Here is a 14,432-nt window from a genome sequence, read left to right as displayed (position 1 = left end):
TTTCAATTGCAGCAATTGCAGCAATTGATTTAGGAAGTGTTGATTCTAGGAAAAGAATCCACGGTAGATTAATAGGTTGACGTCACCACAATGGTTTAAATAGTTGTATGTTACACTTGTACTATATGATATAAAAACTGCAATATTATTATCATGTGATAGGCTATTCTAAGACTTGTACCGGACCTGAAGCCAGAGATTGATGCATTGGTGAGTTCACCAATAACTAATATAAGAGATATTGTAAATCTCATTTGGATTAAGGAAAAGTTTAAAAAGAAGTTTCAGTATAGAACCCCCATCGAAGAGAGAATGGAGACACTAGAAAAAGAAAATTTTGCAGGTATTTCTTTGATACACTGGATATCATATTAATGACTATATTACAAGTATTGCAATTAAAATCACTTTATCGAAATTTAATTTTTATTCTTATATTATGTATGGTAAATCATGGAAGAAAAGAGAGTACAAAATGGAAAATCGTATAAAGTACAAAACCAGCGGATGTTTTATGATTGCAAATGAGAAAAAAATGTCAAAAAGGTCACCCTTTGTATGATATTCAACAGTGAGTAAAACTTTACTGTATAGTAATCCCGAAAGAATGACGATGAAATTATCAAATACCGCAACGGTGACCTAATTTATCTTAAATTTTGTTTGAATGAAAGATTTGAAAAACATTGTTTTGATGAAAAATGCTTAATCTTGATCCCTGGTGCCAACATTGCAAAAGTCACATAATACTAAGTGCAATAAAAAAAAACTTCACTTCAGTTTTTTAAGCCTATACATTGGCAAACTGTTTATGTTGTTCCATTAGACCTTGACATAATAGGTTTTCATGGCATTGTTTAACCTGTTTAAGGGCTTATCTTTCTCCTTCTAGTCTTGGTCTCAATTCTTATTTGTTCATTTTCTGTCCTTTGAAAAAGATAAATATTGTATTTGTTTTGATTGATGAAATTTAAAATCAGTAAGAAATGAATAAATGGAAATATTTCACTAGCTTAATAAGAACATTTTTCATAATTATAATATTCCGATATCAATATACCTTTTGTCTATTTAAAAACAAATCCCTATCATTTTAACTTTGATTTTTTATAAACATATTTTTAAACAAAAAGAAATTATTCTTTGTAGATGACAAGGTTCCGATTGAAATCAGACTAATGTCTAACAAAAAGTATGTTCCTTTGTATCTCAAATTACTTGAATCCGGCTCCGAGAAAAAAAGGGACATTCGCTTAGTCATTGTCGGAAAGAAAGGCACTGGAAAAACCTCCTTACTAAAGAGACTGTTCCGGGAAGAAATAAGCAATAGACAACTTCCTAGTACAAACGGAATTGAAATTCATAAAATCAGATGTAAAGCAAATCATGATGACGGCATATGGTATAAGTTAGATGGTAAGATTTTAAAATATTGACACAGCTGTTTCATATTGTATTTGACAATTTTCAAGGATAGGTGAAGATACCAATTTCCTTTACATTGATTTTAGGAATTTAACGACATTAGTTCCCAACCCTACACAAAACTAGATTTGTTACTTTTTATACAACGAAAAGCCGCGAAAAATGGTTAATATGGAGGAGTAATCAATTTAAAATATTCAATTTACTTATTGTATTGTTATGTTACTGACATTTGCCATATATATTTAAGTATTTAAAAATAAGTAAAGGGAAAAAAAATCCTATAACACAGTACTAAACATTAGTTTAATTCTCTCATTATAGGCAAAAATGAAGAAACAGAGCTTCATTCAAGACTGTTGAAACCATATGAAGAAACACTGACTAATCAAGTCAAACAACCCATTGGTGTCTTTGGAGTAGCAACAGCCACCCAATTCAAAATGAACACCCCTGGCTCTTTTCGTCTTTTTAAGAGAGACTTCACTGAATTAGAAGCAAAATATCAGCAGTCTGAAAATCATAAACCTCTCATAGCCTACAAAAATCAGCCACATAAAATATCCTTAGAACAAGCATTTACAGATATTGAAACCATGCTAAAATCTAAAGTTAATCTTAATGACAAAGAGGAGTATGCCACGCTGTTGTTATGGGATTTTGCAGGAGATGAAGAATTCTATCACACACATCAAACCTTTTTGTCTCAAGATGCAATATATCTTGTAGTTACAAAACTCAATGAGGTTGAAGACAAAGAAGCACAGGGTAATCATAAAATTTTAAAAAAAATTCTGCAAAGAGTTGACAAACAAAAATATCATAATGCCATAATCGAAACGAAATTATCCATTGTCACTTATGAAAATGGTTCATTAGGTGATAAAAAAGGGAAACAATCTATGAAAATAAGGATATATTCAAATTTTAAGAAGGGTGTTTAGGTATATTGAAAATTTTATAATATTTATAATTTACTCATTACTTTTTTTAAATAAAAAATAATTACCGTAGTGGAAACATAAAATTAGAACCATTCAGAGCCTAACAGTTTAAATTTTTTTTGAAAGAATAACTAAAACATTACTAGATGAAATTATGGGGAGCAAGAATTTTAAAATTGAAATCTTGTGATTTATAAATGGGGAGGAGATACCAATGGCAACAACTGCATGTTTATATTTACAAAGGATGTAATGAGTAACAAGGGAATACATTCACGTCTAGATTATACTTTATAAAGAAATAAGAAGATATGGTATGAGTGCCAAAGAGACAACTCTCCATCCAAGTCACAATTTTTAAATGTAAACCATTATAGGCCAAATTACGGTCTTCCTCACTGAGTCTTGGCTCACAACGAATAGCAAGCTATAAAGAGCCCCCAAAATGACTTGTGTAAAACCGTTCAAACAGGAAAACCATAGGTCTATTCTATTTTAAAAGAAAATAGAAACAAGAAACTCTGATGAACCACATCAACAAATGACAACTATTGAATAACAGGTTCCTGACTGCATCGTTTACTACACCAGAAAAGACATTCTTCACTCTCTGCAATTTGCTGAATAAGATCTGTTTCCGTTGCATTGTGATCATTTACAAGAATTTGGGAATTTAGTTCAATTAATAAGTCAGTTCCTTTATAGAGCATAACGTGTATTAAATTGACTTACCGGATGAAAAAAAAATTACCGAGCAACATTCTTTTTTCAATTTAGCGTTATTTCGACTATGGATGGACTCAATTCATTGCTATAGTAGACTTGAAAATGAGGAAAATAAATCTGACGACATCAGGAATATTTCAGAGGATATTGATCCACCAGTGGTCATTGTTGGTACTTGGAAAGATGCCGTGACCTCAAAGTCGGCACAGGTAAACGCGATATCTAATACCACCAAAGAATGTATGAAAGTCGAGCCTTTTCTCCCATTTCTATTTAATGATATTGTTTATGTAATAGAATGTATACCTTCTTGTCACCGAAATGTATTCCGATTTCATAAATAATTTCCTTACATTTGAAGAGTTGAAGTTTTTTATAGTAAAGGGCTCGTCACCCTTTAGCACTATGTATATAGTCTACAAACCTTTGAGTTGCGTCTCCTAAATATAAAAACTCATGTAAAAAAATGGAATTAACACTTTTCAAATGTTATGAGTCTTAACCCTTTCACCGAAGGCTGCCCTGCCAGAAGCTACTTTAAGACAATGGCGTCTCTGGCTGCTACAACTCAAGTGGGAGATCTTCTTAATAAATATCAATTAAAACTTGTCTGTAGTTATTTTTGTCTTTATTTTATTCACTAACACCATGTACATGTATTGTTCATGTTTTGATAATTTTTTCTTCATAAAAAATCCAAATTTGCAAATTTTCAGCAACCAATAAATGAAATTCTAAAAATTCTACTTTTGGCCCAAAATCTTAATTTTTAAACTCAAAACGCCAAAAATATGACAATTTAATAAGGCTCTACAAATTCCTTACATTGAACGATGTCCATTCCAAATGTTTTTGTTCAAAAAACGGCATTGTATGTCAAAAGAGTATACTAGTCTGACGTCAATTCTTCACTATTCTTACCAAAAAAAATGTTTTATAAGTATTTTGATCTGAGCGTCACTGATGAGTCTTATGTGAACGAAACGCGCGTCTGGCCTATAAAATTATAATCCTGGTACCTATTGATAACTATTCCCTTATTTCAAATTCTCGTAAATTCCATAACCTTCATTTGATTTTGACACGGTTTTCAACAAACGGAAGCGCCATCTTTACACTTTCATTCGGGTATTTCACAAAGAAAGATAACTCGTGTAAGCAATGTTTTGAGCGGGAAATATAAAGATGTATTCCGATCCTGGTAAACCGGGACTAATCGTCATCTGTTTGAAGCGTGAAACTAGGTAAATCGAGATTCGTCGGCGAAAGGGTTAGGCGCTTTTCTGGATTTATCTTCACCAGGACCAGTCATTAGATGTAGGTTGAATATTTTTTTTAATGTCTTTAAAACAATTGACTACCTATTTTCAATCTTTAGTTGAACAGATGTAGCAATAAAGAAGTATATCATTATTTAGATAACAGATGCATGTAGAAGAAACCTTTTAATGTTTACTGAAGCAATAACTGAAGATGAGCGAGGACATGTTAGGGGGGAAGTATTACTTTCTAACACAGAAGATAATGATAGTGTATTTCACCAAATGCGAGTAGACATCCTCACATTAGCAAGAACAATGAAAACATGGAATCAAAACTATCCTTTGAAATTCATTCAGCTTGAAAAACGTCTTCAAGAGAAGAAGAAAGAGTTACCCATTATTGCTTTTGGTGAACTAAAAAACATCTCTGCCGAAACACCAAATCCTTTGAATGGAGAGGAATTAGTATTGTATTTGAAATTTCATCATGAAATTAGAGCTTTGGTTTATTTTGAAGATCTTCCAGATTATATTATTTTAGATACACAATGGCTGTCTGATGCATTCAAATGTATAGTCACAGCAAAGAAATTTCAAACTACGTGTATTAGCATCAAAAATCAAAAACGATGGGAGGAATTTCACTGTAAGGGAAAATTGCATGAGGAAGTATTAGAAGATATTTTCAAAGGAGGACAAATGTTGAACGAACACAAGGAACATATCCTGAATGTTATGGAGAAATTTGATATCATTATACGTCCAATCAAATCAGAGGAATATTCTTCCGATGGAAAAAGATGCTATTATGTACCTTGTATGATCAAATCTGTACCTGAGTGTGACATATACAAGATGTTCAATGTAACCGAAAATACCTGTAAAAGATCTACTTGGTTATGTTTTAAGTTTAGATTTTTGCCACCACATTTAATGAATCACTTGATTGCTTCACTATACCGGGAGTATGAAGTTGCGGAAGTAAATGTTATTGAACAAGAAGGAAGAAATTATACCACTCAACGGGTAATAGCTCTTTTCAGAGGAATCGCTGTTTTTGAATTGAAGAAAACAACAAAGTTAAGTAAATTACTCATAGCAACATGTGAAAATTGCATTCTTCTCCAAATTTTTGAATTTGGGAAAAGAACTATTATAGAGAGAGGTATGTACAAACACATTGCTGACTTTGTTACAGATGAAATAAACAAGATTATCAGCACAAGATTCAAGATGACAAATGTGAAATTTGAGAAAAAATGGGATTGTGGCCTGACAAAACCAGAATCTGTTATTGGATCAAATGACTTTAGTGCAGAAGAGATTACAGAATATTACTGTGAAAAATGTACAAGCACTCACCAGTTCACTGATGTATGGTCAGATCTACAAAGTAATACACTATGCGTAAGTAAATCACTTAAACACTTTTAAAATTTTTCATAATTTTCTTTTATCTTAGACAGTCATTGAATGATATACATATCTGCTGCATGGTTTTGATAAGATGGCATGTTGTTCCATCTGCATTTATACATCTATGATTTTAATGATGCATTCATAGCAGAAGACACTTACCATGTCAACGCACCCTGGTGCACTCCTTTAGGAGTGCATGCGATTACCTCAGCTTTTGTTTGCTATTTTTTTTGGTCTAAATCCATTAATGAAATTTAGACATAGTATTTTTTGCTATAATTCATTCAAAATTGTTTAAGTATAACATGTACAATGTAATCAATCCCTATGATCTATTTCAATGAAATGAAAAAAAAAATACGATAAAAAAACATTCTATTAGAAACAAACTGAAGTAGTCTTTGACTGTATGCACTGGTACAACTTTAGCAATACAAAATTAAGTATTTATATATCCATGATATTCTCATTGCAGTAAAAGCAATACCAATGACACAAAAATCCTCTTAACTAAAATGTGTTGGTAGCAGTTTATTACGTTCGAATAAGAGTTTCTGAATTCATCATTATATTTATGAACAATGCGACCTGTTTGCACTTTTTTGTCTGTTTTTTTGTTAAACAGCGAAGATTTCAATGAAGAGTTTGATGTTTTGTGCAACTATTGGAAATATTTTTGTTATGACTTTTAATTTTACAATCACAGGTGTTCGTAAAATAAATTATAGGAGTTAGCAAACATCATTGTTACTTATGATATTTTGTGAAATTAGAAAAAGTCTGATATTTTGTGAAATCAGAGGAGGTCTGATATTTTGTAAAATCAGAGTTGTCAGATATTTTGTGAAAACACAGGAGATCTGATATTTTGTAAAACCAGAGGAGGTCTGATTTTTGTGAAATCAGAAATGTCTGATCTTTTGTGAAATCAGAGGAGGTCTGATATTTTGTGAAAACACAGGAGGTCAGATATTTTGTAAAATCAGAGGAGGTCTGATATTTTGTGAAAACACAGGAGGTCGGATATTTTGTAAAATCAGAGGAGGTCTGATATTTTTTGAAAACACAGGAGGTCTGATATTTTGTAAAATCAGAGGAGGTCTGATATTTTTTTTAAATCAGAGGAGGTCTGATATTTTGTGAAATCGGAGAATGTCTGATATTTTGTAAAATCAGAGGAGGTCTGATATTTTGTGAAACTGAAGTAGATCTGATATTTTTGTGAAATCAGAAGAGATCTGATATTTGGTAAAATCAGCTGAGGTCTAACATTTTGTGAAATCATAGTAGGTTTTATACATTATATGTTGTGAAACGTTTGACCTGTACATGCATATTGTTATTTATTGTCATAAATATCTGAAGATTTTCAAAGAGGTATGTACCTTGCAGTTAGGTATGGCCATCGACTTCCTCTTTTTGATTACTTTGCTTGTATATCATTTCAGTTGCCTCGGGGATCTGAAGAAAGTTCAGAAACAAATTCCAAAGCAGAAACCACCAGTAAAAACCTAAACGTTTCTACAAAGGTAAAAAACTATTACAAGTTGTAGATTGCATGACTGGTGTATTAAATATTTTCAAAACAAACATCATAGATAAATATCCTAGAATTTGAATCTACATAGATGTGTGTTGTAACACTATAACTAATACTTCAGCCTCTTTAGAACTGAGTTATTGTTACTACTACTCAGATGCTCTGATATTTGACGGCCTTGTATCATTACTTTGATTTTGTAGTTCAGATCACTGGATATGTAATCCATGAGCAATCATGACTTAAGAAAATATATTTTTTTATCGGACATCTGCTATTTTAAGAGTAGTATTTCTGTCAAATGAACCTATTATAGCCGACTAAACGGTATGATTTTTTTCGCATTTTAAAAGTCGTGTGTTTGCCTATAATAGCGTACATAACTTAATTTGAACTTTGGTTGATATTTGTCTGATTAGAAATCATACTACATTTCTTTATTTTTAGAATTCAGGGTATTTTTAACTTTTGTTTTCAATGTTGAATGTTCATAGATTTTAATATAGAATTTAATCAATTTTGTAAGTGGAATATAACTTTCTGGTTTGTATTTAATAAATAAGCACATTCTGTTCATTCTTTTAGGAATATGGCACCAATATGGCCAAACTGTAGTTAATTTTAAGAGTTTAAAAACAAATTTTCAACTACATTTATTTTGTTTAGGTGCGCTGCTATTTCAAAAATGAAATGCGAGCATTTTCAAATGTATCTGAACAGTCAACTAGAACTGGCAGTTCCACAGGGGTATGTAATACCTAAATGTAGTCGGGAATAAATCTGAACTGATTGAAATGTGCGTCTGGTACAGTAAAATGGTACAATTCAATATGATAACAAGGAATTTAATGACTAACGGTTTTCAATGATGAAGTTTAAAAAAACAAACTCATCAAAGTTTTGTCTTCAATGACTCCTTCATCACTGATGCCCGAATAAAAAATAATAAAAGTTCAAAATAAAGTACGAAGTTGAAGATCATAGAGGACCAAAATTCCAAAAGAATGAAACATCATTTTGATAATTTATTGATAGCATTACCACATATGAGCGTTATATACAAATGTCTCACCAACACAACTAATGACCATGTAATATTTAAATTACAAAATACGATTGTTTTACTGCAAATATTACTACAATACTCATCATAAGCTACATTACATTTAGAAATAGTAAGGAAAAACCCTATTTACCTTTTGCGACCACTTGGGTTTTTTGTTGTTGGTTTAATTAGCTCATTCTCTGTTGTAAGTATGATGTGTTCTTTTGACCGTTTTTGTCTCTGTTTTTATTCCCCAACCGTAATGGAGGGGGCAACACGTTATTTTTGTTGTGTGTGTTATTGTTTAATTTTTACTTAATCATATTTGAATTATTTATTAAAGGACATTAATTAGATAACGATTTATTTTAAATATTCAATCAAAATACAAATTCATGGCTATTTTAAGCTTAAATGTTGTTTCCATACTTGGCAAACTGTTCAGGGTTTGACCTCTGCAAGAAAATCCGGTTTGATGTCACTCTGACAGCCTTTTGTTTTATATTAATAATATTAGCACTCTTTTCACTGTATTTTGGGGGCGCTATTGTTATGGTGGGTTGATATGTGTGGCGTTTTAGCCGGCAACATTTTCAATATAGCCAGGAATGCCAATAAATGGTCCTGTGAAGGATGTTCGCTGCTCTTGTTTCTGAATTTTTGCCAGATGTTCGGAATCCTCTGGTTTTATCCATGTAGTGCATGACAAATTTTGTCCACTAACTCCTACTTTTCTTGCCATAATTTGATTACATATCGTTTTAAATGACATCTATGAAATCTTGTTATTTTTCATTGTGTTTGAAAGAAAAAAGGTTAAATATATGAAAAATCTAGAGAATTGTTTCCCGCCAAATTTTCAATGGGTTATAAACGGAATCTTTTTTTCTGTTTTTAGTTCCTTTATTTATCTACAATCAATTTATAACTGTCTTAAAAAGCTTGGTATTTTGAAACAGAGTAGCAAACATCCTTAATATTATTTTCTTAACCTCAATTATTTTAGTAAATATGATCGGTATGCATCTGCTTTATATTTATAAGTATATTAACCTGATTTGATTATCATCCACCTTTTGTCAATCCCACCCTTTTATGATTTGTATGTGGCACAACCCCTCGCCCATTGGATTGTCTATTGAATATGATATTAAACGAAAATTTCACAAAATTTATGTGGGCGAAGGATGGTGTAAGTGGTAATTTTACAGAAACTGGCATAAATTTTGCAAAATTCTTTTTATGACCTCACAACTACCTCAGGAACGATGCAATAGGTGAAACATGTTGAAAGTAAAACAATTGAACATTTTTACATCTCTGATTTAATCAAGTTTTCACAACATTATCACAGAGAAATTTTTTCATACTTTTAGAGCCAAAATTATGAGTTAGTAATCCAACTCTTTTTACGTTCTTTTTCATTTTACTTTTTACTTATTTACAGTTCACATTGGAGGAGTTTAACTTTGCAAAAATGGGAATGATTGTGCTAAATATCCTTTCTGATGTTTTATATGATATTTTGAAACAAGATAAAGCATTCCTTCGTCCTAGGAGTGATTGCGATATTACATATTTGTACAGTGAGCACAGACGAATCAATAAACATAAACCAAGTAATGGATGGGGAGGCACATGGCAAACTATTCAGTCTACAAACATAGCTGTTGGAGATGATATTGAGCGGATACGATATACAAGGAATGAAATATTTCATTCTAAGAAATTCGAACTTGACAAAAAACGCTATACTGAGTTGTGTGAAATACTAGCTGATCTTTTAACACGATCTGATCAACAAAACAAACCAGCCAGGCTGTATACTGATTACTTTAATGAAATCATTTCCAAAGCTATCTCTGCAGAGGACCTGAAAGTTGTTTATCATCAGATTGAAAATGAAATTGAATCAGGTAAATTCACTTTTTTAAAAGTAGTTAATGTAGAGTATACGGTTGCTTTACTATTCCGTGTCTGAGTATGTCACAAATCTAGAAGAGCTAATATATGACCTTTTGTAAACAGATTAAATTCTTAATGACAAGCTCTCTTTTATTGAGTTGAAATGACAATTCTAAACATGTTTAGAACATGTGTGAAAAAATCCGGTTTTGAAATAAGGTCTATCATGACACTGCGTTAAATGTGTCACATTTTATATCATACATCTATTCCACATTCCACATTCATTAGATTAATTCGAAACGTTTTATTGAGAATGGGAAATTCATAACTCTATAAATTCAACATATAAATTAAGCTCATGTTGTAAAGGAGAGGGACTAAACTTTTAGCTGGTTTCTAATGCAGATTGATATAAAGTAGGACATTGGATATCATTGAACATGTTGAACAAAGTTCTTCATTTAACACCAGGAAATAACATTTTGGTAGTTCCATGTTCAGTTCGTTTTGAAAATTTTATATTTGATTAAGTTCTCTGTGTGTCCTTTACCACACTCTCAAATATTGTATGATTCTTAATCATATCTATGTTTAAAACTGTCTATACTAACAGGTTCAATGACATGTACATCGTTTCTCTCATATTTGCTTATTTCAAAGAAAGGTATTACTACTTCTTCTTCTTCTTCTTCTTCTTCTTCTTCCGCCACTTTAAAAATAAACTTGTCCGCAGCGTTTCTCCAAAACCGCATGTCAGATTTGCTTAGGGTTTCATAGAATGTTAGACTAATATGTCTAGGTAATCCATCAATCTTTCGTTTACATTGGGTTTATTAAGGGGTATTGGGGGGGCAGAGAGAAGGGAGGGTTTTACTATAGAATCGTATTGGATTTTATTTTCTAAAATTTTCAAATGAATATAACTTGAAAACTGTAAGTGATAGACCCACGCAGTCTACATACATAATTATAGGACAATAAAACAAATCACATGAAATAAAGGGTGAGTCCTTGGGATCATCCCCACCCCCTTCAATTTGAGTATATGCTATTATCTTGTAAACGACCAAGATCCCCAACCCCTAAACAATATATATTCTTGTATGGGCCAATAAAATTAATCCAATGAAATTCAAGGGAAGTCCCTGGGGTCACCCCAACCCATTCAATTTGAGAATATGCTATTATCTTGTAAACGGCCCAGATCCCACCCCCTAAACCATATATATTCTTGTTTGGAAGAATAAAACACATCAAATGAAATATAGGGAGAGTCCATTGGGGTCACCCCACCCCCTTCAATTCGAGAATATGCTATTAGCTTGTAAACGGTCCAGATCCCCACCCCTAAACCATATATACTCTTGTCAGAATGGGACGATAAAACAAATCAAATGAAATAAAAGGGAAGTCCCTGGGGGTCACCCTGATCCCGTTCAATCTGAGAATGTCCTATCATCTTGTAAACAGTCGAGATCCCCATCCCTAAACCATATATATTAAAATCCTGTATCGGTCTGTATCTTTAGAACAGAAAATCCTCTGACAACATACTTGTTCAATCCTCCAAGAAAACAAAACTTCATCAATGTTGAAATATAGATTCCTACACTGCAACAAGTGTATTACTATATTTCTCCACTCGAGACAATTAAATTTTATTATTTAAAGCGCGAGGCTTGCCGAGCTTTTTAAATAACTAAAATTTAACTGTCGAGAGTGGAGAAATATCGTAATACACGAGTTATAGTGTAGAAATCTGTTTCTCTAATGATTTTTATCCATCTTTTTCAAAGATTTTCAGAAATTTGTGTTCTTTATATGCGACGTCATCAGGCATGGTCGCCTTTTTTCATGACATCACAATAGGAAAATTCAGAAGAATACAAAACATTTAGACGTCATAATCAAATTTCGACTAATCATTAGCCAAGAACATATTTTTCACTAGTGAGGATAAATATTTTTCTTACACCAGTCAGGAATTGTGAAATTGCTAAAAAATCTCCTTTCATGCAAATTAGCGCGATTAATGTTATGGTTAGAACAATATAATAAAGATACAGACCGATACAGGATTTTCAATATTACTGGGATATATAATGTTTTATTACTGATGCATTAATTAATTGTTTCATTGAAAGTATGATAATGCCCATAAATTGAATATATCATGTTTCAATTTTAAGAAAGAGCTTCATGCATGAACATAGCTTTCAGTGCAGTAATGATTTTCTCTATTTTCAGAAATGGCCATTGAAGTTGAAATTGAACACCAATTGAATGTCGCACCATTATAAAACACAGAAAACGACTGAAATGTTTCGTTATTGACAGTGGTTAAAACAGAATGTCAGCATAAATAATTTGCAAAGGACGAATCTCAAACTCTTAAATGACCAGTTTCATGTTTTAAGATGATATGTCATGTTGCTGCTAAATCCCTGTAAGATACGATAACTGTGGATTAACAAACAGTCTAGTGAATGTAGTAAAAGAGTTTTAGTTGAACATGTTGAAAATGCTCAAGTTTTAAAAGTAAGAAATAATGGAAATAATGAACTAAAATTTAAAAATTGATAAAAAATGTTTGTACATTAAGTCAAAGTTGACCTAAAATTGTAATATTGATTTAAAGTTGGAAGTTCAGATATTCAATAACGTTCATGACTATAGCAATAAATAACTCGCATCGCACCTTTCAAACATCTTAAAAACATAACTGAATTTTTCATAAAAAAAATTATCTAAAGAAAAGAAACTCTGAATGCTGTAATTTATATCAAGGTGTAGATACATGTATTTGTAAATCCATTAAATCAAAATCAATTTATTCAAATAATTATTTAAAACATACAAAATGCACTTCGTCCTGTGTAAATGTTTAGAAAATGGTTTAAAAAAAGAGCATGTTCAAGTTATCTTAATATTTACAAAATTTATAGATGATTAAAGAATATGAACTTGATGACTCTTATGCAATACTCAGAAACTATTTCTACAATGTTAAGAGAACAGCTGAAATCTTTAGCTGAATTTGGCAAAACCCGTTTGGAATTTATGGTCCTCATTGATTCTCCACTTCGTACTTTTTGAGGCCTATCCTGTTCAATATTTTGGTTCGAGCTACACTGGTTAGTCTTTTGTAAACAAAACGCTCGTCTTGAGAACAAAATTAAATTATAATCCTGTTATCTATGATAAGTTTGCTAGCATATCCTTAGTATCTTATTTTACACTTTAATAATATTTAAGACTTATAATCTAAATATTTGTATTTTTTATCATGAAGTTGAATATCACTACCATGCACTATATAATTCTTTATAAAAAAAGAATATATGTACAATTTGAAATTTTATAAATGTCTAGTTTTTCTTTGAAATAAATACAATTGATACTAATAATTTAAGAGTATTTTCTTACAGCCCTAATTTTTATTTATTTTTTAAAGATTTTAAATATTTATACACATTAAAAACAACTTGTGTTCTTTTTTTTCGTTTTCTATTTTGGGATCATGTCCAGCTCCTAACATTTTTCTTGGATGGTTTTTTTATACTGATTTTAGCCATAAGTATGGATACAATACAAGAAAACATCAACAAGAAGTAGAAATAATAATTTATATTGTCTTACCCTTTTAGATATCATTTGTTGGTTTGACTAGGATATTATTTATTATGCCTGTTTAGTTCACGCTTCATTGTAAATATAAGGGAATTTGATAAGACTGTCATCAAAGGGAGAGGTTAAGCGCTATAAAACCAGATTTAATCCACCATTTTTTCTACATTTGAAACTTGCTGTACCAAGTCAGGAATATGACAGTTTTTGTCCATTCGTTTTTTATGTGTTTTGTCATTTGATTTTGACATGTGATTATGGACTTTCCGATTATATTTTCTTCTGAGTTCAGTATTTTTGTGATTTACTTTCTTCTGTAAAAAATGAAGTAATATTGATGTTGCATCTGAATGATGACACTATATAAATTTCCTACAAATTATTACCAAGATAACCTAAGGAACTTTTTCCCCCAAATAGAGCCAGAAATTATTTACATAACAAATATCTAAAAATGACATCCAGTCAGGTGCACATGAACCAAGCATGTCAGATATATAACTGAGGTGTATTATTATAGTTGGTGTCTGGACGTA

The 14,432-nt window shown here is 31.3% G+C and overlaps 1 protein-coding gene across 1 annotated transcript; it reads left to right on the top strand.

The window, feature by feature from the left end:
- Positions 1 to 1,765: 1,765 nt before the first annotated feature.
- Positions 1,766 to 13,584, top strand: LOC143059113 (uncharacterized). The gene is made up of 7 exons (XM_076232606.1): positions 1,766 to 2,193; positions 3,147 to 3,304; positions 4,514 to 5,764; positions 7,225 to 7,305; positions 7,983 to 8,063; positions 9,809 to 10,277; positions 12,517 to 13,584. The coding sequence occupies exons 1-7, from the start codon at positions 1,869 to 1,871 to the stop codon at positions 12,567 to 12,569; spliced, it is 2,418 nt and encodes an 805-aa protein (XP_076088721.1). The 5' UTR covers positions 1,766 to 1,868; the 3' UTR covers positions 12,570 to 13,584.
- The last annotated feature ends 848 nt before the right edge of the window (positions 13,585 to 14,432 follow it).

This window comes from Mytilus galloprovincialis, chromosome 14 (assembly GCF_965363235.1).
Source record: "Mytilus galloprovincialis chromosome 14, xbMytGall1.hap1.1, whole genome shotgun sequence".
Classification (NCBI taxonomy): Eukaryota; Metazoa; Mollusca; class Bivalvia; order Mytilida; family Mytilidae; genus Mytilus; species Mytilus galloprovincialis.
Note: the sequence above shows the minus strand (reverse complement) of the source record. Positions and strands in the feature narration are given on the sequence as shown.